At 40.6% G+C, this 25,524-nt stretch overlaps 1 protein-coding gene across 5 annotated transcripts in view; it reads right to left on the bottom strand.

The window, feature by feature from the left end:
* The window catches only part of aff2 (AF4/FMR2 family, member 2), a 126,708-nt gene that overhangs the window by 16,111 nt on the left and 85,073 nt on the right, over window positions 1-25,524 (bottom strand). For all 5 annotated transcript variants that reach the window (XM_067518716.1, XM_067518715.1, XM_067518717.1 and 2 more), the window contains 8 exons: window positions 21,749-21,786; window positions 8,890-9,007; window positions 7,137-7,242; window positions 6,896-7,046; window positions 6,521-6,736; window positions 4,928-5,132; window positions 1,699-2,763; window positions 1,482-1,597 (listed from right to left, as the gene is read on the bottom strand). In XM_067518716.1, coding sequence (XP_067374817.1) covers window positions 1,482-1,597; window positions 1,699-2,763; window positions 4,928-5,132; window positions 6,521-6,736; window positions 6,896-7,046; window positions 7,137-7,242; window positions 8,890-9,007; window positions 21,749-21,786 — 2,015 coding nt within the window. The remainder of the gene's footprint in view (window positions 1-1,481; window positions 1,598-1,698; window positions 2,764-4,927; window positions 5,133-6,520; window positions 6,737-6,895; window positions 7,047-7,136; window positions 7,243-8,889; window positions 9,008-21,748; window positions 21,787-25,524) is intronic.

The raw sequence follows: 25,524 nt of genomic DNA, 5'->3' as shown, positions 1-25,524 counted from the left end.
AGTTTTCACCCGCACGACGTTATATGTGTATATGTACATAAAACATAATGGATAATGATTTGAGAATTGAAAAACAGTGGAAGAGACACCAGAGAGAGCGGTTAAAATCCAAGCTGTGCTTATCTGGTGCTAATGAAGTCGGTTGTTTACTCCTGCATCTGCATCCGTCATGAAGATGCATCTTCAGATGGATGGATGACACAACCTTGAACCAAGTGCAATAAAATACACCAGTAATGGAAACAGCTGTTTAATGACCAGAACATGTGGATGAAAGGTGACTTGTTCGCTTGCTTTGGCCACAGTCAACTCAGAGAAGGTCCTGTTTTCACCTCTAAACCAGTGTTAACACCAGCCCACAGTGCAACTCACTGAGCCTATGGTGACACCACACTTCCTGTTAACTGTAGAAGTTCATATCTGGCAACACTCATCATAGTCAGAGCAGGTAGTCGCAGTTAGCCAGACAGCAGCCTGCTGTACAACAGCAGTACCCACACTACCTTTGCTGCTAAGTGTCCTTCACACACGAGGACCTGCCCCTCAGCTTGTTGTACAAGGTGTACTACTAATGTCAGTCTGCAGCGTAAACATACCTGCAAATGTCACTCAGCTCATTTACATGTCCAGCTCCTTACATTTCAGTACCACAGCTACAGTAGCGATGCACCTTCTACCCATGGTATGTCCTCTACAATAACCGTTTTCTTTTTGCCTCTTGTTCTCCAGCAGAAGCTCAGCCTGCAGCCGGACCATAACCTTGGCAATTAAACAATTTATTAACAGAATTTTAGTCAGTGCAGGTCTGAACTTGACCTGACATCACTCCCTGCTGCACATGAGGTAGTTATTACTATTTGGACAGTACATCTGTGCAACTACAACAACTGATGGATATAAAGGCCCTAACACCTGCACGCTGGCAGATGATCCAGCTGTGCACTTCTCATCAGAATCTGCATCAGGTTGTTTGATTTCACCAAAAGACATATGCTTCCTCAAATTCTCCCTCCTTGCATCTGATGCAAGTGAGGAGACATTTTAAGCAATGACAAGCAACCAATGTCATGGGTTCAATTCCAGGCCACCCTCTCGTTCCCTTCCACCTTCCCCTGCTGTATGCTCTTTGATGATCCAAATAAAATGTCTCTGTAGCTGTCACGATGAGGCTTATTTATGATGACAGCCAGCTTAGTCGGTTTTTAATGATTCACATAGAAACCTGAAATTCATGGTTTGTCACTGGCAGAAGTAGAGTCGCTTCTCAAGTGACTTTATCACCACAATAAAACAAAGCTTCTAAAAATACTCTGTCGTCAGTAAACTTGTCTAATCAGCATTGCAGGTGTCTGTCCCTGAGTGACAGAGGTGAAGGCATCTCTGAACGAGTGACAGTTTAGGGTAAACATGACTGAAACATTGGGATTTGAAAGACTTAATGCACCAGTAACTTGTGACCTTTTACCACACTGGCTACTTACTCTGCACAGCTGGTCTTGTGGTTGTGTATTGGAGAGATGCAGGGTGGGAGGAGCTGACAGTCCTTGTCCAATCGCAGCTTCTTGTTGCCATTAACGGAAGATTCAGTGTGGTCCGACTGGGGACGCAGAAAGACAGAACACAGGTGCAAGTGAAAAGGAGCAAAATATACAAAAACAGAGTAGTTAAGCATTAAACATTTAGAAATTCTAAGCACACCTTGTGTTTCCGCTTGTTCTTGCCAGCGTGTTTCTCTGCCGGAACCAACATGTTTCCAGCTGCTTGCCGCCTGTGTTTACCTCCGACCTCTCCTCTCTCCGTTCCCCTGGCCAGCCTGGGATTACTCTGCTCTTGCACGGGCAAGTTGTCCAGAAACACCAGACCTTGGCACGCTTTCTCTCTTTCCCTCGTCGTCGTCCTCTCCTTCTCCCCAAGTCCGAATCTTTCTCTGTCCTCTCGATCCGTCTGCCTCTCTCTCTCTGTTAATCTGTCTCTGTCACCTTGCCTCTCTCTGTCCTGCACTAATCGCTGATTGTCCTCATCCTGTCTCTCCCCTTTACTTAACTTCTGTCTCTCCCTCAGCGTTGGCCACTCTCTGTCCTCTTGCTTCTGTTTGTCTCTCTCTGCCACACCTGTCCTCTCACCCTGTCTCTCTCTGTCTCTCCCTTCACTCCCGTCCCTCTCTGTTAATCCCGCTCGGGATCTGTCCCCCATACCCTGGCCAGGCACCCTGCTAAGCAAACTCAGGTCAATTTTCACCCATAAACTCTGGATTTCCTGGTACTCCCTCAAGGGGGAGAGAGGCACCTCGTGGGCCATGTTGGAAGGTGGTGACATGGACTCCAGGTCCTTACACTGTGCTCCCAACCCTCCAGGATCAGGAACAGAAGTGCCAAATGAACCACTTATGTTGCTAATGCTTAGGGAGTTACAGCTACTACTGCTGCCATTACTGCTGCTGCTGATGCTACTATTACTACTGCTGCTACCATTAGTGGTCACATTGCTACCATCTTTGACTCTAAGTCCCTTCCCTCCAAATGCTCCCACACTCCCCACACTGCTGGCAGAGCCAAGGCATGGGAGGAGAGGCGTGTGTATGTGCGTGTTGGGCAGAGTCTGTGTGTTAATTGCAGAGCGTGTGGTCTGAGGTGGCAGAGCAGGGATTTTGATGGCTTCCTCTGTGTCTGATTGGCATTCTGAGGAGGAGGAGGAATCCGTTTCGATGAACTCGCGGGATTTAGGTGTGATTCTCGTGCTCGGGCCTCTGTGTTTCCTCTTATCCTATTGCACAGACAGAAAAGACTTAAATATTCACAACTATTAATGTTCAGCATCCTCCAATGTAAACTGGAAATGTAGAGAAAAAACAAACCACACCCTCCACTCTATAAAATATACAGCTATGTTTTCGAATCTTAAACATACTATATGATCATGTTGAAGCTACAAAAAAAACTGTATTTAACACATTCTAAAATTATAATTAGTAAGCTATGTATATGCTCTTTATTACACCATGCAAATTATGCTGCACATGTTGCCTGCTTGTTCTGCTAATCTGTGAAGCGAAATGAAACATGTTTTCCTGTTTCTAGTATCAGTTATATTCACTGCACACAATAAAATTCTTACAAAGTGAATATTTAAAACCTTACAGCAGAGGCCAAGGCAAACAACACAGTGAGTACTTTTCTTCACTTAAAAATATGCCAAATGTCTGATTACAGGATTGAAGACGTGCTCGAACTATCACTTCAATACAATCGTATCCAACTGTAGCACCGGAATCAAAAATCACAAGCAAATTCAGATTTTTATTATAATATTTTTAAAATTTTGTTACATTTTTCTATTATCACTTTCATCAGTTTTTAGTTATTGCAGAGAAAATTGTGGGCTTTTGTCTTGTGTGAGAGGACTAAGAATTTTGTCCATGTCTGTAGTTTCATTTTCGAAAGAGGCAATGCAATTTCCTGAAACAGCTGGACAGTGGGAGTGTTTAGCAAATGTCACTTCAACAAATATTGCATTTATTTGGGACATATGTGAGTATTTATGGCAGAAGAATGATTTATGTGGCACTGATTCAAAAATAAACGACAGAGCCTTCATTTTTTTCAGAGAAACATGTCACCCAGTGTGACCGCGTAGCTCGCGTCTGTGTATGTCAGGCTTCAGATACAAAGTGGGATTGTTTGAACATTGGTTTTGGTCTATAAACCAGAAGAAAAAACTAAAAATATTTCCCACCTTATGTGAGGCTGTTTGTGCATCGACATAAATAAGTGTCAAACACCCTGATACTTATTATGTGTTGTGTACCAGTGAGCAGACTCAACCTCACCTTCTGAGTAGGTGCAGCTACATGTCTGACCCTGTCTTTTTTCTGAACTGAATTATCCCTTAGATGCTGAATCCTTGGTTTTAGAAGTGGAATGATCAATGATCTTTGTCTGAAACCAAAAGCAGTTCTGTGTGTGTAAAATCAACATGAGAAAGCAATTACAGAGGCAGATGCGGCAAAGAAAACACTGCTAATGTTCCCAGTCTACAGCGAAACCCACTTGCTTGGCAGACACAAGGCGACAGTTTTCTCAAACTTTTGGAATCTGTCCAATACATGTTGCCATCTGCAAAACTCCATTCTCAATAAACACCATGTTGTGTTTTGTTGAAAAAAAAAAAAAAAAAACTGTCTCTGAATAATGATTATTTACACTGCACAAAAAAAATTTTTCCTTTCTTGACTGAAAACCTTCATCCTGTCTCATCTGACACCAACATTAACTGTCCTGCCAACTCTTCTGCTCACCAACGGCTGGCAGACGATCGCATGTCGTGACAGCACTCACGGCGTGGGGATGCAGACGTTAGCACTGAGGTCCAGGTACATTTAATAAAATGTGTTTTAGCTGGTGCCAGAGTACACTCAGGTTAACAGCAGATTATGTAATGCACCTATAGGCACAACACAATTTCAAGTATTCTTCTATCGTACGTTACTTAAGTGTCATTAAATTTACATTTTTGTTGTTATTAAAGCAAAGAAGAGACATCTTTGTATGTTCTGTTACCATTTTAATGTTCAGTATAACCATTTAGTCATAGTCATTTTATAATACAGTTGTTATGCTGAAGGTTTTTACAACTTTGACAAGTCAATCAGAGTCTAAACCAATGGAGCAATGATCACAGGCCATGTGGACCATGTGTTACGTGTGTTGGACTTGTAATGTTGAACTGTATTCCAGATGTGAAGGGAAACTGTCCCACACTGCTTGAGTCACGCACTCCAAATGCCTCAGTTGTAATTTCTCATTTTGAAAAACATCTGGATGAATAAAGAATAGTTGGAAAGCTACATTTTTTTCTTTCATGTCTAATAATTAGCACGCACGCACGCACACACTCACACACACATATCCCAGCCTCCCCAAACACTCACCTGGTTTACATTGACAGCAGGTATTGGCACAGGGGTTTGCTGTAGTGCTGCTGGTTGAGTAATTGTGCTGGTATTTGAGTTGGTAGCACTGCGAGGTTCTTTCCTTGGGGCTGTCTTCCCACTGGGGGTTTTGCTTCTTGACCTCAGGGGGTTCTGATGCTCCAGAGAGGGGGGAGGCAGTGGGTCTTTCTCCCTCGCTGCAGGGCTACAGTGGGAAGAAACACAATAGAAAAGAGGAATTGTCAATATTCAAATTGATTCACCCTTGAGCAAGGCACTGCTGCTTTCAAGACAGAGGAATAGTAAAAGATAATGTTTGCCTTGATCAGCTCCAGGGGGCGAATCTCTGTTAAAATGAAGAAAATAAAAGACAGCATGAAATAAGTGAAAACAGTGGGTATTCGGCTGAACTTGGTTGGATATGGAAAAGCTTTAAATAGATGGAAATAAGTGATGGAGGGAGAGGAGAAGAAAGAAAAAGAGAAGTTTTGTATTTTTTAATCGGCCTAACGTCAAGCTGAACACCCAGTTTAGCGTGGCTTCGACTCAACCTGAGGATTTTTCTTCACCGATCTGGAAGTGAAGGTGCTCAGTGGCTAGCCGCCAAAAAGCTCGACGAAGCTCTGGAGGTTGTGTGTTAGATGCTCTCGATGCTCAGTGACAACTCTGAGTTGTGAGGCGTTAACAGTGATTGTTTTAGTCGTACCGCACACGAGTAACAAGTCAGTTATAATAGACGGAAGTTGTTCTCTTTACCATAAAACCATTCATGTCCACCTTCATCTTAAATAGTATTTTTGTTGTATTTTCCGTAGATGTAGTTCAGATGGTAATTCCTTAACAAAAACAACAACTTTATTGTTACATACACAAACAGCTGAAGATCCTCTTAAAGTGGGAAGTATTGAAAGTTCACATACTGGCGCTAAATCCATAAAAAAAAAAAGGTTTCCTCTTTACACACTCAATAATACGATGTACTGAGTACTAAGCTGCAGACTTTTGTAGTTTGGCTCAGCGGAGAAAACTGGTTTTGTATCAAACTAAGAAAACAGCCTGAACTCTTCTTTAAAGCAGGCCACACAGTAATTGCAGCAATAACTACTGTAGTTTATTAATGAGGTTGTTTTTTAGATCAGCTTTCAGCAGAGGCCATAGCACTAAACAGACTTGCTAACTGTATGACAATAATTACACTGGAGATGCGGAATGAATGAGTACTTTTTCTACCTAATCATGATTAATAGTAAACTTTACAAGATAGTAAAAGCAGAGCCATTGGCTGTTTTTACTAATATGCTAACTGCTCAGTCTGTGGCCTAGTGCAGTCATCAGACATAAGAGCCATTTCCAGCTGCCTACTCTGTTGGTGCTAATGGGCTTAAACACTGCAAACAACTTGTGTTAATAAAGAGAATTATGCTTCTCTTAAAGAAACGTTAAAAATGCACATTGCTCCTCTTTTTTAGCCCCTGTGCCCACACTAATTATTTCTGTACAGTAACCTGATCTAAACAGATAACAGACTAATTAAAATTATATATTTATCATTACAAAATCCTTGATCCTTGTGAAAGTGTGTCACTTCCTCACCTGTGCTGGTTTGCTCTGCTCCATGTCTGGTTTGGATTATCCTCCACACTGTTTGACCTCTCTGTCCGTCTGGGCTGTTTCTTCCCTGTGGTGTTCCTCCTCGGAGTTGTGACCTCTGGCCCCGACAACAGGCCCGGCGACAACCTCATCTTCGACCTCTGGGCCTCCCCTGAGGCCTTCTGGCCGAGCTTGACCTTGGCCTTCTCTCTGCCTGGGCTTTGGGGAGCAAGAAATTGTTTTTCTTTAATGTCTTTTATGGACAGAGACAAGTTCTTGTCAGATGTTGCCTCCATCTGTCAGCGTGTCATTTGTTTGCTAATTAATTCAAAAAGTGATATTTAAAATGTGAATTCCCAAACAGATTGTAGCTCCTACCAGAAGGCTCCCCTCGTATCTTTGTGTTCCACTGCTGGCGCAGCTGGAACAGTGGTGCTGTTGGATCCGCAGGGCTTGCTTTTGGCAGTTGTTCCCGCTCCTGGTGCTTCAGTCCCTGGAGAGAAAGTCTTTGGACCCTGGGCGATAGAGCCTGAGCCATTTGACCAAAGTAAATATTTCTATTAAAACAAATATATATATTTAATCTTCACTAACAGTCGCTGCTTCTATATGTGCCAACCTGATCCATGATGTTCTTGCTGTGGGGGAACCAGGGGTTTGGTTTGAGCTTGGACCTTGTTCAGCCAGCTGTCCAGCTGCCACTTGTTGGTGGAGGGGGGCTCAGGCTGTAAAGGAAAAAAAGAACTTGTAGATTAATGACTAGTAAATAAACTTGGGGGACATCTGTGTTTTAATAGGACAGTAGCATCTATAGTGTCACTGTCATAACAAATTTGAGTGCAGTATTAAAGTCAAGCTACAGGTACGATTTCTTTAAACACATAAATTCTAAAATGTTAAATGAAAGCAGCACAATGTACAGTATTGTTGTTGGATGTTGTGGATTGTTACACTGTAACAGATCTGATCACTGTACGTGTCGCTTGCTACAGTACTTTGCTGCTCCATAAACATCCTTTTCCTTTTTTATCTGTTTCTCCTGTGGAAGCAGGCGGTTCCGTAATGTGATGAGTGTTTGTATTATTCGCTATTCTGCAGTTGCGACTTTCAGAACACCACTCAGAAACTTTGGGAGGAGAAAATTTAACAGTGAAATGAATCGTAGTGAATCAGGAAGACGACAAACAAAAAGGATGAAAACTACATCTGTCACTTTAGAAAATGTAAACGAAATTGGAGCCACTTGTCAGAGCTGAATACACCCATGACATAATATTTGTTTTTATTATTATTGCTTTTATTACTTTGCCTTTATAGATGCACTGGGATTTGTCCAACAAAACACAATGTCACAAGTGCTTTTAGTTGGAAAGACAGTAAAATAATGGTATAAAAACAATCAAAAAATAATTTACATTCTCAAAACTAGGGCTGTAAATATGTATGTAAAATAATCAAACAATTAAGCTTATAAATAATAGAATATTTGGGCAGTGACAGTTTTCATCCCTGTTGGGTTTAGATTTAGATTGTCAGCTTTAATTTTAGGCTTTTGTTCATTGCTTGTCCAAACGTAGCTCATAGATTTTTGGACAAAAACATTTATTTAATATGCAGGCAGGTGTGACTTATCCCTCTTTCCTTTATTTAGAAGCAAGTAAAGAAAAAAATTGGAGTTGCATTTGCTTTGGGACTCAGTTGCTGTAACCGTCAACATGAAGTCCAAAGAGTTGTCACTGCCCATGAAGTAAACCATCATTACACTGCAAAACCATCAGAGAGGGTACATTTGGTACCGTTCTAAAACAAGAAAGAACACACTGAGCAGCTCAGGATCATCAAAAGTCTTGGAAGACCACAGAAAACAACTGTGGTGCGTGACAGAAGAATGCTTTCCCTGGTGAAGAAAAACGACTTTAGAACAGTCAAGATCAACAACGGCCTCCAGAAGGTCAGTCCATCTGTGCCAGATTCAACAATGCAGCACCGACTTCACCAGAGTAAATGCAGAGGGTTTATCACAAAGTAAATGTTCGGATAAATGCTTCAAAACTCATTGGACGTTGCCTCACAGTGTGGCTCACTGGATGTCATCCACCTCATGTTTTCACTGTGGAGATTGTGCTGCATTTATTCTAAGTCACTGTGCAGCTCATGAATGACTGTAATGTGATGTTACACTGACAAGTGCTACTGAAACATATAAGCATTAGGAGCTTTTTTCTCCCTTTTATGAAATAACTGAATAGTGTAACAGCTTATTTTTTCCACAAATGTTTAAATATTACTGTCATTTATTTCTCCCCCGAGAAAATACAAAAGTTGTGTGGACGTTATTCACACAGTTACAGGGAACCAAGTCGTTTCCTTACCTCTGGAGTGTTTGTGCGGGAGGCCTGGTTGTACTCGCTGTCACTGGAGCTGCTCTCTGATTCGTCGGTGTCTGACTCCGAGCTGCTCTCTGATTCACTGCTGCTACCTGATGCGCCACTATAAAAGATTCAAAGAACGAGAAACAACATTTAGAAAGGAAGAAAAGGAAGAAGACAGAAGGGAATCAAAAAAAAAAGTGACCAAACCTATCAACATCGATAGACACTGTCACTGCTGACAGGGTTACGTCACTGGAGGAGCAGACACAGATGCTCACTCTCTTCCCTGATATTTAGTGTTTTACAAACAACATGATAAACTACACAAATTAAATATAATTCACACTGTAAAACATAAACCTCAAAAAAAAATATAACCTATGAATTGTTCTTCCTCTGAATATAGCATTTCTGAGTATGAACATTTCCACAGGGCTGTCAGAGCTACTGCTGGGTCTATTGCAACAAAATATAGGTTGTTTTCTTCCACCACATCGAGGGAATATACAGTACACTCACTGGCCACTTTTTTAGGTACACCTGAACTAATGCAATCTGATACAGCAGCTCTGCCATCAATTCTACGTTTACAATGTTTATCCAGTACAATATAGTTGTACTGCAGAGTATTTAAAATGAATGAGGTGGCATAAACCTTTGAACCTCCTCTTCCTATAATGCACTATAAAGTACGACTCCACTACTGTCTATGACCTCAATGATAAACAGACTAGAATTATCACCTTTCTGACAGTTTCAACCTAAAAGCTGAGAAATTATAACATTGTAAGAGTAGAATTCATGGCAGAGCTGCTGTATTTGGTTGCAGTAGATTATACAGATGTACCCAATAAAGTGGCCAGTAAGTATAGATTCTCCTAAATGAGATTGAACACTATGAAACCAACATCTCAGAATTAACTTTCATGTAAATACTCTACGGAAGCCGCTCAAATCCATCAGCATCGTGTTCTGAACAACTTACAAATGAAACTTGCATGTGTGGTAGGACTGACGCTTTCTTCACAGTCATCTTCACTGATTCATCCTGCCAGTTAGACTCAACCAGCGTCAGGGTTATTTAAAGTACCTGCTGGGACACGGCTTCTCTGTGGCTTCAGTTCCAACAATGCGGGTGAGCTGAACAGTTTGTTTGCCATCGCCCTATAGTCATATGTAGGCTGCTGTATCACTGTTATCAATTTGTTGACAGTGTACATTTGGTGGACAGCCACGTTAATGCATTCGCAGTACAAGTGAACTGGTTAACTGGTTGCTTACAGCTTCAAGTTGTTCTCCAAAGTTTGTTTGGCTTTTGTTTAAATTGGACCATCTGCTACATGTATAGGTTTGGGTATTAATTTTTTGACCTGTCTGCTTTAGTAAAGCACTGGCCTGCTGGGTGATGGTCCTTTAGTTTTATTTTTTAATGTCACAGTTTTTTCCGTGGACCCCTTGATTGTCTTGTCCCTAGTCAGCTCATAACATGATGTTATAGCCTGTGGTTTAGCTGGACATTCATTGGTTGGCAAAACCTGCTGTGCTCCTCAGTATAACTCCTCTACAGTCCAGTCTATTGGACCAAAACCCACGGGTTTGCCAGAAATGTCAGACAACACATTTATCTCAGGCATGAAGTTTACAGAAAGGGGAATTATCTCATTGAAAATGAGATAATTACTAAACTGCTCTAAAAGCCTCAATTAGAAGAACATCTCATCAAACCGTTAAGTAAGACAGAACTCTTTCTATGGTGTTTAAATTAATCTTCTGCTGGTTTTTAAAATCTCATTTAACCACTTTATAAAAAGTACAGTCATTTGAGTAGCCAGGCACCTTGTTACTGATTTAATAAAACTGAGTAAATTGACCTAGAATATAATAAGCCTCCGTTATTAAACACATAAACACAGCATTCAATTTTAACTGTTCAATTGTCTCATCTTCTCTGGTCCTTCAGTTGGCCTTGTGTTCATCCATCCTTTCACAGTGCTTTGAAATGGCCTCCTAGAGGCAACACACCCCCTTGTCCTAACTTAAGAATACACACAAATACACACACACACACACAGAAATTGCAATTATGTGTAGTTCTCTTTATGTGTGTGTGTGTGTGCGTGTGTGTGTGCGTGTAATTTCAGTTCAAGGCTGCCATCACAGCAGGCACCAATCTGTGTGAGCAGTCAAGCAGCAAATCCATCAACTGTTCCTCAGGCAACGCGTGTGTGTGCGCTCTCACACACACACACAAATGCAGTGACAGATACTGTATAAATGCAGCCGCTGCCCTGTTTTTTATCTTCTATCATTTCTCATCTCATCTCTTTTTCTTTTCTGTGCTTTCTTTTTTAATTTCAATTACATTTTCTCCTCAGCTTGCTCTATTAGCATCACAGTTGAAACAATATTTGCAAAACATTGGGTTAAACTCCTGTATATAATGCGTGTGTGTGTGTGTGTGTGTGTGCATGTGTTTAAGTCTTCTTTATGCAGACCCTCCATGCAATCGCCCCCTTTTGTGCATTTGGAAAACATATTACAGCAGCTTCAGAAACTGTTTTAATGGCAAGTTAGGATCTGATTTTACACAACAAACGCAGGGAGCGTTGTGCTGTAAAAAATTTGTATATACTGATGTAGTTGTTGATGTCAGGTCTTTGAAACATCTATTAGATAATCTTTAGTCTGCCCTGGGGAAATGCTCTGACGAGGCCAAGTGGGTACAAACAAAAAACTGGCAGTATATCATTGCAGACGGGGCAAAGACGTACAACAAGATGAGGCTGTTGGAACATGTTCCTGTGTACATGTATGTGGTGACCTTCTGTGGATGTGCACTGTCAATGCACACATATGCAAATGTGTGCACTCTTCTAGCCCAAGCCCAAACCAACTTCTAGCACCAGCCGTACATAAGTATTTTGAATCCAAACCCTGCTATTAACCTGATTGTCTCAAGGAGGGGCCTCCACCTTTACAAGCAGTCAATGGGAAGAGGACCTAATGAATAATGCATATCATCATCTTGGGGACCAACATACCAAAGTAATGGCGACGGTTTGAGATGTGAATGGATAAATTCAAAACTGTAAATAATTCTGAAACACAGCAGACATAGCACAGGAGGTCATGACCTGGATCCTCCCCCAAATCTTTTTCCACACGACCAGCTCTTTAAAACTTTCCCAGTTTCTGTGTGTAAACATTGTACAGCAGGTGTGTTGGTTTCTACTCGCTTTTGGGTTCTATCAACCTTTATAAATACATTATTTATATTATCCACGTGTTTACTGCAAGTATTGGAACAACAAGTTGTTGGTCTGGAACCTATAGATCAATTCTCTACAAAGAGTTGTGCATCCACCAGGTCTGTGGACCAGCTGCAAATACTGGTAGTATTTTACCCTTTTACCATAATCTGTATGAAAATATTGTACTTTTACTTCACTACAAACATTTTACAGCTTTAGTTACTTGCCACTTTTCAGCTAAGGTTCTTCACACAAAAACTACTGAACTAATAAATCATTATGATTATTGATTACCACCTGTACAAAAATTGGTTAAAGTCTCTTCAAACTTTACGAGCTGCGCCGATTTTGTTCCACACCACTAGGTAACGATGGCCTCTATTTTTAATTAAATATTCTAACTTTTCTTTGCCATAATTTTCTGGCCATAAGTTTGTTGAATTAATATGGACTAAATGTATTCATGTTGTCAACAGATTCAAATTTATGCACTATTGAAAATACATTGGAGTACTTATACTTTTCCACTTTATGTGAGATGATGCATGCACGTTTGCTCTTCAGGTAAAAAATCAAGTAAAGAATTTGAGGTGCTACTCAATTTAATGGAGTACTTGAAATTTTACTTAAGTACTGAGTTTGTGTACTTCTACCCCCTTCACATTGGACTTTACTGTAATATACAGCAGGCCTAATGTCTATAAGTCAGTATCACTGGCTGATATGACAATGGGATGGAGTCTGACACATGATGTGTTAAATTCACTGAGATGTGACGTTTTTGGGATCCGAACTGTCAAACACAGTTTCAGCTTTTCACAGAGAACAGTCTGTTCACACACGGATTACTGGAAAACTCTGGAAGAGATGTCAGACAGATGGTGATAGCAGACGTATCTTGGACTTCTGTTTAGGTCTGTTTTATGTCCTTTATTGGCTTTAAAGAATTGTTTGATGTGCAAGCAAAAAGAACCAAGGCTCTTGTGAGTCAGAGGCAGAAGACTCATTACTATTCTTGATTCAGGTCCAAACAAGATACTAACCAGGCTGTGGCACAAATACTGTTTATGACTTTTTTTTAATTTATCTAAGAAATGATAAACCTTTTTAAATAGACCCACAGTTGGAGCCGAGATGTTTACAAAGGCTGTGATATTGAGAACTGCAGTCAGTATGTCCAAATCCATCTGTTTATTTTGCCAATGGAAATAAAAAAGTCACAATATCGTCTAACATCTAATGTACATTAACTTATGAGGAAATTGTAACCTTCCATATTTTCACATTATCTTCCTCACTAGTGGGTTGATGGTGCCCTTAATAATCTCTCTGTTCCTTTTTTTGTGATGGTTTAATGACACCTCAGTGGAGAATTACCACCAACAACTTTTCTCAATACAGGAGTCTCCTAATATTTGCAAATGACTTTGTATGTTTGGCTCGTTTTTATGGTTCTTTTAAAATTTGCACTAAATTTGCATGAAAACTTCTGCCTTCTGCAGCCTCCATTTTTTTTGGACAAGAGTTTCCTTCTCTCCTTAGCATAACACGCACACATACGTCTTTCTTTGCCGCTCTTTCCTAGTATTTACGGCCAGAACACACAGTTATTTCTAAGAAACTTCCCAAGAAAATCAAGTATGTAACTGAATAAAACATAAAAGACATGACCTTCAGTACACTGTTCCTCTGGCCATAAACATTTGTGTTTAAGTGAAAATGTAAAGTAACTAACATAACACTCATGTGCAAATTTTTGCTGGAGAATAACTCTGGGCTTCTCATCTCAAACTGATTAGGAGTTATTGAGGCAGTTTACCACAAGCACAACTGCTTTGTACCGTGCCCCCAAAAATGATATCATCTGGTGGATGCTTTCATCCAGAGCACCTTGTTGTTTGACAAGTGCCTACATTGTAGCTCTGACAAACAAATCACTTCCCCTGGTGGGCTAGCCCACATTGTCTGTAAGACACTTGGCAAGAAAATAAAGGTCAAAAGAAACATCAGTTGACTGTGTGCCTTGTAAAACTGTGCTGTTCTCACTCTATTCATTAGTGCTGTAAATACTCGATAAGAAGGGCTTTTCAGGGGGGCTGAGTGTTGCTATAAATGAGCCCAGAGCCCCGACCCTGAGGCAGCATATAGGAGAATAAATGATTTAAGTGTGCAGACACATGAAATGTCTCTTTCACTGGATGAGAGGAACTCTCCAATGGGTCGAGGACACAAATGACACGTTTGATGGTGGTCTTTTTATGGCATTCACCCCCCTCATTTGCCAAAAGATAAAGTGAGACAAGTGCGTGCTTGCCGCAATGATACGTTTTTGTTTTCTGTTTAAGTAGCAGCATGTGAATTTAAAGGACAGCAGTGTCTTGGGATTCTCAGTTGAGTGCTCTCTACCCTGTTTTACTCTGGCAACATAAACAGTATGTTTTGGAGGAACAAGATGAAAGGAGACGAGTAAGTGTGCGAAAGCATTACATCTGGCTCACTTTCCTCTATTGCCCCCCCCCCCCCCCCCCCCCCCCCCCAGGAATCAGCCATCAGCTGTCAAAAATAATTTAATGCCATAGTCGGTGCCAAATTATAAAGCAACACCAGCTGGTGCAAGCTGACTACTTTTAGATTTGAAATACATGATGTTTTGTAAAAGTTAAGATGTATTAACTTCATCCTGAAGTGAATATGATCAAAATTTAGCGTAGCATTATATCTGCATAGCTCGACTGATATAAAACCTCTTTTTATTTCGATTACAGACACATGTACGGCCAGTGTATAAAAGTGAAACACAGACAGTCCCAGAGTTTCATTCATTGTGTGGGTGTGATTCAAACAGCTTCTACTTTTATCTTATACATCAGTATAAATCCTGTTGCTTATTTAGTACACAAAGCTTACATCCTCTGTTTCTTGTGTGTGTGTGTGCCTGTGTCAACGCTGCATAAGTAACACAGATAGGACTTACAAAATAGTCTTTCTCAGATCTTCAGGCTCCAGTGGAGGCTTTGGTGTCTGTCTGTTTATTTGTGTGATAAAATCACAGGCACAACACGGGAAATGAAAGCCTTACAACCTTGACAAAATGATCTGTTGGCTTGATATGTCCAGTGGGCCTCACAAGATCCACAGGACTCCCACATACTTATGGGCTGCAGCCAAGCTGCACTTTGGTCTACAGTGACTTCACAAAGCTGCCAGTGTTCGTGATTGGAACCGTCAGCGAGGTCAAGTGGAGAACTGGCACAAAGCAAATAATGTCTTTTTACATTACGCCAGAGAGACTCCTGAGAAGTTCGAAACTTAAAGTTGATTGTTTTCACCTCTGCTGTTTCGTAGCTACAGACACGTTGTTTATCAGCGTTAACACTGGTGCCAGTGTGCACACATGCATGTGTCAGGCTCTGACGCTGTGTAAGGAGATGATCCGCTGCCATTTGTGTATTTCTTTAATGAGGATCATGCAAATCCATGTACTGTCTGGACTGAACATGTCAGCAAAGTGTTTACTACAAATATTGGTTGTGTTAAAACGACGCAAACCACTTGATTTACCGAGATCACAGTCCCAAGTAAAAGGTATTTTTTGTGATCCCTGCACTTTATTTCCTCACCGCTAACCCTGACCGCCTCCTACAACTGCGACAGAAAACACAGCATTAAGTAGTCGGTAAACAGAATTCATACGTCCCCTCAAAAATGTGTTTGGCCAGACCAATTGACAGGAGATAAATGTAATTTCTATGGAACAGAGGTAAAGTCATCAGTCTTCACAGGATGTGTTCGCATGTCATGCTCCTCTCTCCACATATCAGCTGTTTAATCACCTGAGTCGAGATGCGAGCAGCAGTTTCCCTCTTCAGATCGAGGCTTTGCATGTTCGACCTTGACTCTGGTGAATATCTTGCCTAGCACCCGTTATCTTCAAGGTTCTGGTCTTCCACATGAACTCAGCCTCAGCTGTCCTTGCTATTATCGTTAAGAGTGTAGAGCATTTCTTGAACTACTGGTGGTTTGTCAAACAGTTCCTCTGTGAGTGTGGGTGTGCAGGGAGATTCAGGTTTTTAACTCCTAATTTCTAAAATCCTGCCTAAATGGATGCAATAGATGGATATTGTCCAACTCCTCATACGTGATTTTAGAATAAAATTAGCAATAATATCATTCTGAGCGTCTCCATCCAAGGTCCATCTGTGTGTTATATTGTATGGTTCATTTTGGAGCGTATCACCTTTAATTAACAAACAGGAACTGAACACGAGGACGACAATCAACAGACAATAGATGTCTACAGCTTTTTTTCTCCTCCCGGTCGCTTCCGCTAACAAAACGGAATTGATCAACCTCTGATGACAATGGCTGAATGGCTTTGAGCCAGCAGAGACAAGATGCAACAGAGTGTGAAGCAGGAGCATCGTGTTGGAAAACAAGGTTAAACACAGGTTGTTAAAATAACTAAGAAAGTGAGTGAAAATGTGTAGATTTGTTTCCGTATTGTGGGACAGTGGAGTAAAGATGTGGAGGCCATCTGGGCTCAGTTCATCTGTCATCTTATCATCAGCCTTCAGCTCGCTGGTTCTGCCCTCCACTTGGCAGGGCTTCCCGCTGCACAGCTGGCTTTACAATCGCTCTCTGTTTCTCTGTCTCTCCCTCAATCACTCACGCTCTCATTTGTGTGTAGGTTACAGTACATGTTTTTTGTATGTATAGGTGCATATTCCCATGTGTGCCTCGCTGGGGTATGTAGAGAAATACGACGGGATTATCGCAGCTTTTACTTATGTACAGTATGTTTGACTCAATGACAAGACAGATGCGAATAACGAGTATCAGTGTCAATCAATGATGAATGAGATCAATAACTGTTTGTGTGGGTATATATATATATATATGTGTGTGTGTGCTCTTGTACTTGCCATATAGTGAGGACCAAAAACGTTTTTTTAATCATTTAAATGTGCATAGATGAAGATAAAGAAAAGAAAGAAATTAAACAGAAATAGCAATTACTTTGAAAATGTAATGACGATAGACCTACAGTATTCTAGATCTCCGTTGGCTCCATGAAAGATATGACCTACTATGGCAGCAGTTCTGACCTTTGGTGGAGATGCTTTTCAGAATGATGACACAACACAAACTCACCCACAGAAAGACATGGGAAATCTCCCAAGATGGTGCTCGTGTCCAACCAACAGTAGACACAGTGTGATGTATATCGTCACATTCTCTATTGTTCACTTTAGACTCTGCACCCTTTCGCACCCGTTGCAGCTATATAAATGTGTGATATGATAAAGTAAATGTAAATAGATTTATTTTGAAGTTAAAACAAAAGTTATATTCAGTGTTACACACAAATCTGTGAATTAAAAAAGAACCCTGGTAAGATTTGTGTGGGATGTAGCAGGGCTCTTACACAAAAGAGACCCTGAGGATGCTTTGTTTTTCTGCATTTGCAGCACGGTTGTGCTGATGTTATGGCTGATGCGTTGCAATAAAATGTTATAAAACAATCCTGTGCAGACCTGCGTGTGATCCCTATCCATGGTACAACACATTAAGAGCTGGACCCACTATGCACACTGCATGCATTATGGTATTTGTGTACTATGCTGTACGTGTCTGATCAAATAGAACAAATATTCTCACACACAGGACCATCTGTGGATTAAGTCCCAAAAGCTGATTGCATGTTTTGTACCTAAAAAACTCATATTTGTTATGAACCTTTCCTTGTGTCATAGATTATGACATTTTAGATGTGAAAAATAAAGAGTTTTCCCCCTTTTCTGGTGAAAATGCTTCTGGTTTCAGGTTTCAGCATTCAACAATGTGTGTATTTGTGGCTGTGTGTGGATGTGTTTGCCTGGGGCAGTACTGTAGGGGAGGCTATAATAGGTTTCCATTCCTACATACTGCATGTATTGTAACTCTCCGTGGCAGCAACAGTGTGACACTGTTTGAAGAAGTGTTGCACTTTGAACTGATGTCACATTTGTTTCTCCTGACTGACATCTACACCCACACGTGCTGAACCTGTCTCTGTTTTTTTCCCCCTACCAACATGATGGTGCTCCCGATCATATGTCTCTGGTCAATTTCATTACAGGGCAAGTGAAGTGAGACAGCAGGTTAACACTCCTGCTCTTTAATTATCCGTTTGTTATTGAGAGGTCTAGATATTGATTAACAAGTACACTTGTGTTCTGAGTTGGTGTTGTTACAGTGGAAGCTGAGATCTAATAAGTAGTAGACTTTATAGTAAGATGTCTATAATTTACCCATAAAGCCTTGTGGTTTAAAGGTTTTCACCAACGCTTGGAAAAAGAGTGAGGCAGCATTTTCAGGGGTCTCTGTGGTATCTGATTTTAGGCCTTTTTTAAAGGCATTGATTTCACCAGGCCAAACAAACCAGAGTGCAGCAGTAAACACTCAAAGGCTCCAAATACGCTGCCAGTAAGTCTAATCCAAAATTCTTTTTTTTTTACACCAGCAAATACAGTACAGCAAGACTTCAGAGCATTTTAATCCAGTAAACATCACAGGGGCAAAGTAAAACTGCAAGAACCTTTTTCATCAAGTTCAACTCCCAAATTTTCACCACCGACTATCAGTAGCCAACTAGTTTGACAATGACAATATTTGATGAAACTGAGCAACTGAGAATCTAGAGCAAAATCAAACTAGCCCGGCTTATTAGCTGTTGGGCTATCGATGGCTCCACAACGAAGTGCGACACCACAACACTACAACTCCAATGAGCACAACCTGGAACATTTTAAAGTCACACTGTCCAGGTCAATATCTGCTGCCCAGAACCAATCTGAGCCTATTTTACATCCACTCGCATATTTGTTTTCCCCTGTCAACACATTTAGAGTGAAACAAACTTGAGTAAGACAGACAAGCACCTACTAGTTGTATACGTTTCCTCATCAAATTAGATTGTTCTTCTATTCCAAAAAACACCACAGGACATTAACTGGATAATTAACATCAGCAGCCTGTTTATGTCACTGATCTTAAATGCCAGTGCATTCGTCTCTCCTCTGTTAAACTGTAACGATAGCTCTCCTACTATGATTACCCTCTTCATTGCTGTTGGTTCTTTAATTACTAGTAATATTTCTACTAAAAGGATTAAGGCAAATCCATAAACCTTGAGGCAGCTTTTTTTTCTACCAGGGTAGATATTATGAAAGATGCACAAAAGCCATAATGAAAAAACAGGGACGCAGATAGTGTGAAGATTTTCAAGATTATAGAGCAGTAATATAAAAAATGATGCAGTCTAATATACACTGCAGAGGTAAGGATGGGGTTGGTGGTTGTATCTGTGTTTGTGTGGTATCAGAATAATGATTGGTATGTGGGTGAGGTTGTCAGTGCAAGGATTTAAAAAATATGGATGGTGCGAGGAGTGTGGGAGAGAGAGTGTGCGCGGAAATGTGTGTGTTGCTTTTCATGGGGGATATAGCCAGTGGATCGCTCGCAGCATCTCTAGTCCCAGCGTCCCTGTGGATATATGTGTGCGTGTGTGTGTGTGTGCGTGTGTGTGTGTGTGTGTGTGTGTGGTGTTCAGTAGATTGGGCTGCAGAGTGAATGGGCTCATTAGCGGTAGCAGAGCAACACATGGCCTGGGGCACACACGGCACACTCTCTCTCTCTCTCGCTGTCTGTCTCTCACTTTCTCTCTTACACACACACACACACACACACACACACACAGACACACACACAGTCACACTCCAGACTTGCATACTAATGCCCTCAGACTGTGAACACAACGAGCCTCATTTATAAAAGATTCTTATATTCTTATGCACCAGTCTGGGCTTTGCAACACATTCCAAGCAAAAGATGAAAAATTGATCTCGAAGCCGAAATCAGCTGTTTACACTAATTCTCTCCAATGTTCTGTGATGTTACAAATGCAACTAACATTTCTTCTAATGATTAATTGGGTGACATATTTTCCCCCAAGATGTTACACAAAGACAATGTGTAGACCACACAGCGCTGAATGAGAAATAGGCAAGCGTTTGAAATAATGTAAAGGGACTCACCTCCAGAAATGACAAACACAAATCATCTACATTGTCTCTCACCGTTTTTATTTACCTTACTACAAATGACAAATTCAGAGCAGAGGGAGTCAGTAAATCATTCCTCATTATCATTATTATTATTACTATGCTGAATTCACAATGATGGGAGGCTCTCTTTAAAAATAATATGGACATTATTGGTTTATTATTATCCATAAGCAGCATTTTAAGTTTTAGTGGGTCACAATGTAGCTACTTTCATATACTACAAATTGTTAGGCTGTTTAGAAATACTCCTAGTTTGTTGGATTGGATTGTATAGACCAGCTTAATCTGCAAGGAATTAACTTAAAATAGCTAAATAGAAATGGAATTTTTAAAGAAATGAAAATGAAAAGAAAAAGTTAAATGTTCCTCTCTGAAATAACGTGAAGTAAAAGTATAAAGTGGCATGATCATACTCACATACCTCAAACTTGTACTTTCATGTTATGATGTCAAAGACAACAACCTGGAGTAAAATGCTTGAAATGTTTCATAACAATATTAAAAGAAGGAGGCTCTGCTCTCCTCTGAACAAGTTGTTTCACTCGCACAACCACATTAATATTCACCCATGTGTTCACCATATGCTGACTGTTTTTGGATGAACATATCTGCTTAGGCTATAAAGTAACTACTTTTATTGGAAGAGGCCTGACAAAATCCTTTTCACTGACCTTCTGTCATTATGTGTACACTGTACTGTATGTAGTGTTGTGCGGTTGTATGTACGATGCTACATGTCAGTATTTCGTTCTTTGAGCCGCGATAGCCCCAGGTGAGCGTGCAGGAGTTTAGATTTAACCTAGATATAGTATAGAGGACATCTGGTGCCTAATTTTAAACGGTGCACAGTTGAGTGTGTGATTGGAAGCTGGCGACTGAGGTTGTCAAGTGGGCACCTGCTATCACAGATGTTTCACTGAATTAGACACACTACACCTCCAGAAAAATCCACAGTGCTTGTATCTGAAATACCCTTTAAAAAACAAAATAAAAAAAAAATCACTTAATCTGGAAAGAATCTTGGATCGGCACTGAAACATTTATGCAGCATCAGTAACCTTCACCTCCTCATCCCTCGGATTAAAGAACAAATAATGCACCTGGGCACCTCCACCGAGGGTTAGGACACTGGCTCTGGGCTCAGTCGCAGTGAAGTCTCTGACCTCAGCAGTGCTTTCAACAAGAACTAAAGCAAAAAAAAAAAATTCCAGGGAACTGTCCAACACTGGCCATGGCTGCCTCAATTATGTGTTTCAGGGCAAAGAACATTTATTTATAGCTTGCTATTTGGCTGATACGGAAAGTCACACTGCATTGACTTTACACACTCTGCCAAAGACACGCTGGCCACCAACACAGAGGAATGAGGCTTTAGCTAAACAGCCAACAGCAGACCAGTGATTAAAATGTAACAAATGACATCTTGAATGACAATTCACGACACCATAATAGATATGTGATTCAAAGAAAGAAATCCCACTGTTATTACAGAGTTTGTCTTACCTTAGGGCTGTGCCTCTGGCTTTGGGCTTGTCAGACACCTGTCAATACACATACACAGAGATAAAAGTGTGTTTTCAGCTGGAGGCTTTTTATCTCCAGATATTTTATAACTTTGTAGTAAGTTTCATTTCATTTCATTATCAACCTTTTCTTTTACGTTTTTTAATTAACAAAAAAGTCATCGAAATAATGGAGAAATAATGACTGTGGTGAGATATAAAAACTATAGATATAACTGCACAATAACAGAACATGGAGAATGAGTTTGAAAGATTTGCTTAGACAAGAGCAGATTTGTCAGATTTGTTCAAAATCTATAACATCTTTAAAATGTAAAATTCATGCAGCATTTATGATCTATCTACAGTATTTCTACTACTATCTGCTAATAACAATAATACTGAACTATCATATATACATATATATTATATACTAAGACAATATTGAACATATATTGAGCTATTTATTTGCAAATTATTAGCAACATTTTCAGGAAAAAAAAGTAATTTAAAGGGTAAATAGTTATAGCACTTTTCACTTGGACCAACGTGAGGATATACATCTCGTCCAGGGACATCTCAACATATAAACAGGAGGAGGAAGGGATCGAACCACCGACCCCAGGACCGGTAGGCCTGTTTACGGAATAAAGTCCCTCGTCTCATAAAAGAGAGGTTTTCTTGTTATGAAAAACCATTTTGTCTTTATCTTCTCTTCGCGTATCCCCTGCCTCCCTTGTTTCCTCCCTACACTCTCCTTTTACCTCGTTATTTCTCCTTTCAGTAAAAGAATAAAGTGATTAATTTTGTCAGTGAAGCTTTTCCTCCCCCCTTCTTCTCCCTCTCATCCTCTCTTCCTCCCTCTGTCAACTCCGAGTCAATTTTGCACATGACTACATCAATTAGAATAACAAAACAAAAACAGTAAACTCAATTTCTGCATATATCAGTCATTAATTCATCTTTAATCACTGAAACCCAATAATTAAAATAATTTAAACAAGAACGAGGCCTTTTTCTTGCCTCTGGCTTGTTGTTTGTCTCTCTCACTCTCTCTGTAGGAATAAAGTGATTAACTGGACCAGTGAAGTTTCTGATAGATCGATGCGTAGCTGCAGGTCAGAACAACAAACCTCCTCAGATCTTTGGCTTTGGACGACTTGCAGGGTTCGTGAAGATGATCTATGTGTGAATATATGTAGCTGGCTGGCGGCTTTACTTGGATTTTAAATAAAGAACAAACCATCCAGTATTTGTTCATACAAACTCCACTGTAACAACACGGCTGTTGGTATTGTTCCCGATGAAAAGGACAAGCAAAACGAAGACAATTCCAACCTTTAAGCCTCAGAGACAAGAAGGCTCAGTACACTGTGTGATTGTGTGTTTATGATAAGTTCATTTGTTAAAATCTCCACATCCTCTTCTTCCCTCGTTCTCATGTGGGTGCAAGACAGCCGAGTCTTGCACATCAGGCCTAGCGATACAGTTTTAACAAGGCTCTCACCACCCCCGCACCATCTTGAACGGTAACTGAACAATGAATTCTTCGCTTGTCTATATCGCGTCGCTTTGCTTTGCGCGAGAGACTTTGTAGAGCATTTTCTAACACCTGAAAATCGGGTTCAAAATCCTGAATTTCTGATGCAACTCTTGCGCATAAGTTACACGGCTGGAAACGCAGCAGCTGAGGGGTTTTTACTTGTGCAAAACAAAGACACTTTCTATCCCAAATTTAAACATCTTTCCATCGGCTGCCGGCTGGATTTACCACAGTTGGCCCACTGAAGACTACAATACTCACCCTGACATCTGACACTGTTCAGAAATGACATTTTGCATATTGAGAACTGTAGACATTACGACGGCGATGCACAATACCAGGTTGCGTTTTTACTTTGCCACATGCCAACCGCATTCTGAGATTCCTCTGTTTATTCACCTGCCCTTAAGCCTACAGGATATCATCCCTTTCAGCATCTGTTTACTCAGTAACCTTTTGAACTTATTGATCGATGTCTTTCTGGGCCTCACACACTCTTGTTTGCTATACTTTGTGCTGGGTTTGAGTTTGCTCTGGTCATCTGTTACAAGTTATCTCTGTCTCAAGGTCGATTAGTAGCTGCTGGAATTGGCCTTTTCCTGGACACCCTGCACCTTCTGTAATCTGTAGACACAACTCGAGTGAAGATCTGAGATGCAACCTCTACAATTACCTCCATAATAATTAAATTAAACACGATAAGCAAGCAGAGACACAGAGAATCCATAAAGATTTCAGAAATCCACAGTTGCCTTTTGCTCACATCTAGATGCACAAGTTTGCACCCCCTTGATAAATGATTGCCACTTCAATACCATGGGATGCAAACTTTTGCAGCTTAATGTACTTCACACGTCTGTGCACCATTGTGGTGATTCAGAGGATTTAAGTGTATTGAAAAAGACAATTATACCACCCAGTGGAGCAGTGTGTCTCGCTGATGTGTTTTTTTTTTTTTTTAATAGTTTTTTGGACAACAATTAAAGGCACAGATGAATCAGCTAAGATGTACATCAGGCAACTGATTGTTGGTTTTAGCGTCTGTATGGAGATTGTTGAAAGTTCGTCGCTACGCAGCTAAAACCATAACTGTACAAAAAAATCAATTTGAAGTTAAATTAGCAATGCAGTCAAATGTGTGCAAAGCAAAGGCTATAATACACATGTATAGAAAATCCACCCAAAACCTGTCCACACGTTGCTGCAGCTACCTACGTGTGCAGTGTGCCAGACCTTTCTACCAGTCGGTCACTGTACTTTCATATAGACAAAGCTTTAAAGCTGTGCCTTTGCTCTGACCAAGGTGATCTGTCATCACAAGCTCGCGGAGAGAAAAGGGAGAAATGCAGGGAGATAGAGAGACAAAGGACAGTCCTGCAGCAATAATTGGGTTGCTGTTTTTCTGTCAGTGTCTAAAGTCATTAGGAACGTCTCTCTCTTTCCTACTATCTCTGGTTTCTGCTCCTCTTCGCCATCGTTTCCTCCATCCCTCTTTTTCTGCTCTTTCTTTCAATTCTCTTTTTTTCCTCCATCTCTTTGCTGTGTGCCAAAAACATATTCATCATACTCCTCTGCTGCCCTCACAGTGCTATGCCCCAGCATACTAATGACAGTGTCTGTCTGTGTGTGTGTGCGTGTGTGTGTGTGTGTGTGTGAGTTTGAGAGAGAGAGAGAAACTGTCAGCGTGTGTTTATATTTATGTGTTTGCTGGCATAAATTCTTGTGAGTATAAGTCTGCATGGGTTGTCTGTATGTGCTTGTATGTGTGTATGGGTGACTGTGTGTAATACACGCACATCTGTGTATTTGATTATGAATGTGTGTTGTGTTTTACTTCGGGCTATAAAAGCTTGATAATACACCATGCACTCATTTGCTATAAGCCTGTTAACAGCATGCACAGAAAAATGCCACAGAATTCATCTGAGCCTCTCTCTCACTGCATCATTCTCACTCTGTCTCTTTGTCTCTCGCCCAGTCTTGTTTTCCTTCTCTCTTTATCTTTGCCTCCTGTTTGCATTGTTATCAGCCTGTCTCGTCTGTCTTTGTCTTTCTCTTTGTCCCAGTAACTTACTCTCTCCCTTTCTTTCTTTCTCACTTTCCTCTGCGTTTATTTTAATCACTCTGTCTTGCAGGGTCAAAGAGGAAGAGACGGATGACAGAGATAAAAATGCAAAGGGACAGAGTGTGGAGGAGACTTAAAAGAATAGTTCTTCACAAACATGTTCAAATCC

The sequence above is a fragment of the Channa argus genome, chromosome 10 (assembly GCF_033026475.1).
Source record: "Channa argus isolate prfri chromosome 10, Channa argus male v1.0, whole genome shotgun sequence".
NCBI lineage: Eukaryota > Metazoa > Chordata > Actinopteri > Anabantiformes > Channidae > Channa > Channa argus.
The sequence above is the reverse complement of the archived record's forward strand: the minus strand, read 5'-3'. Positions and strand labels throughout refer to the sequence as shown.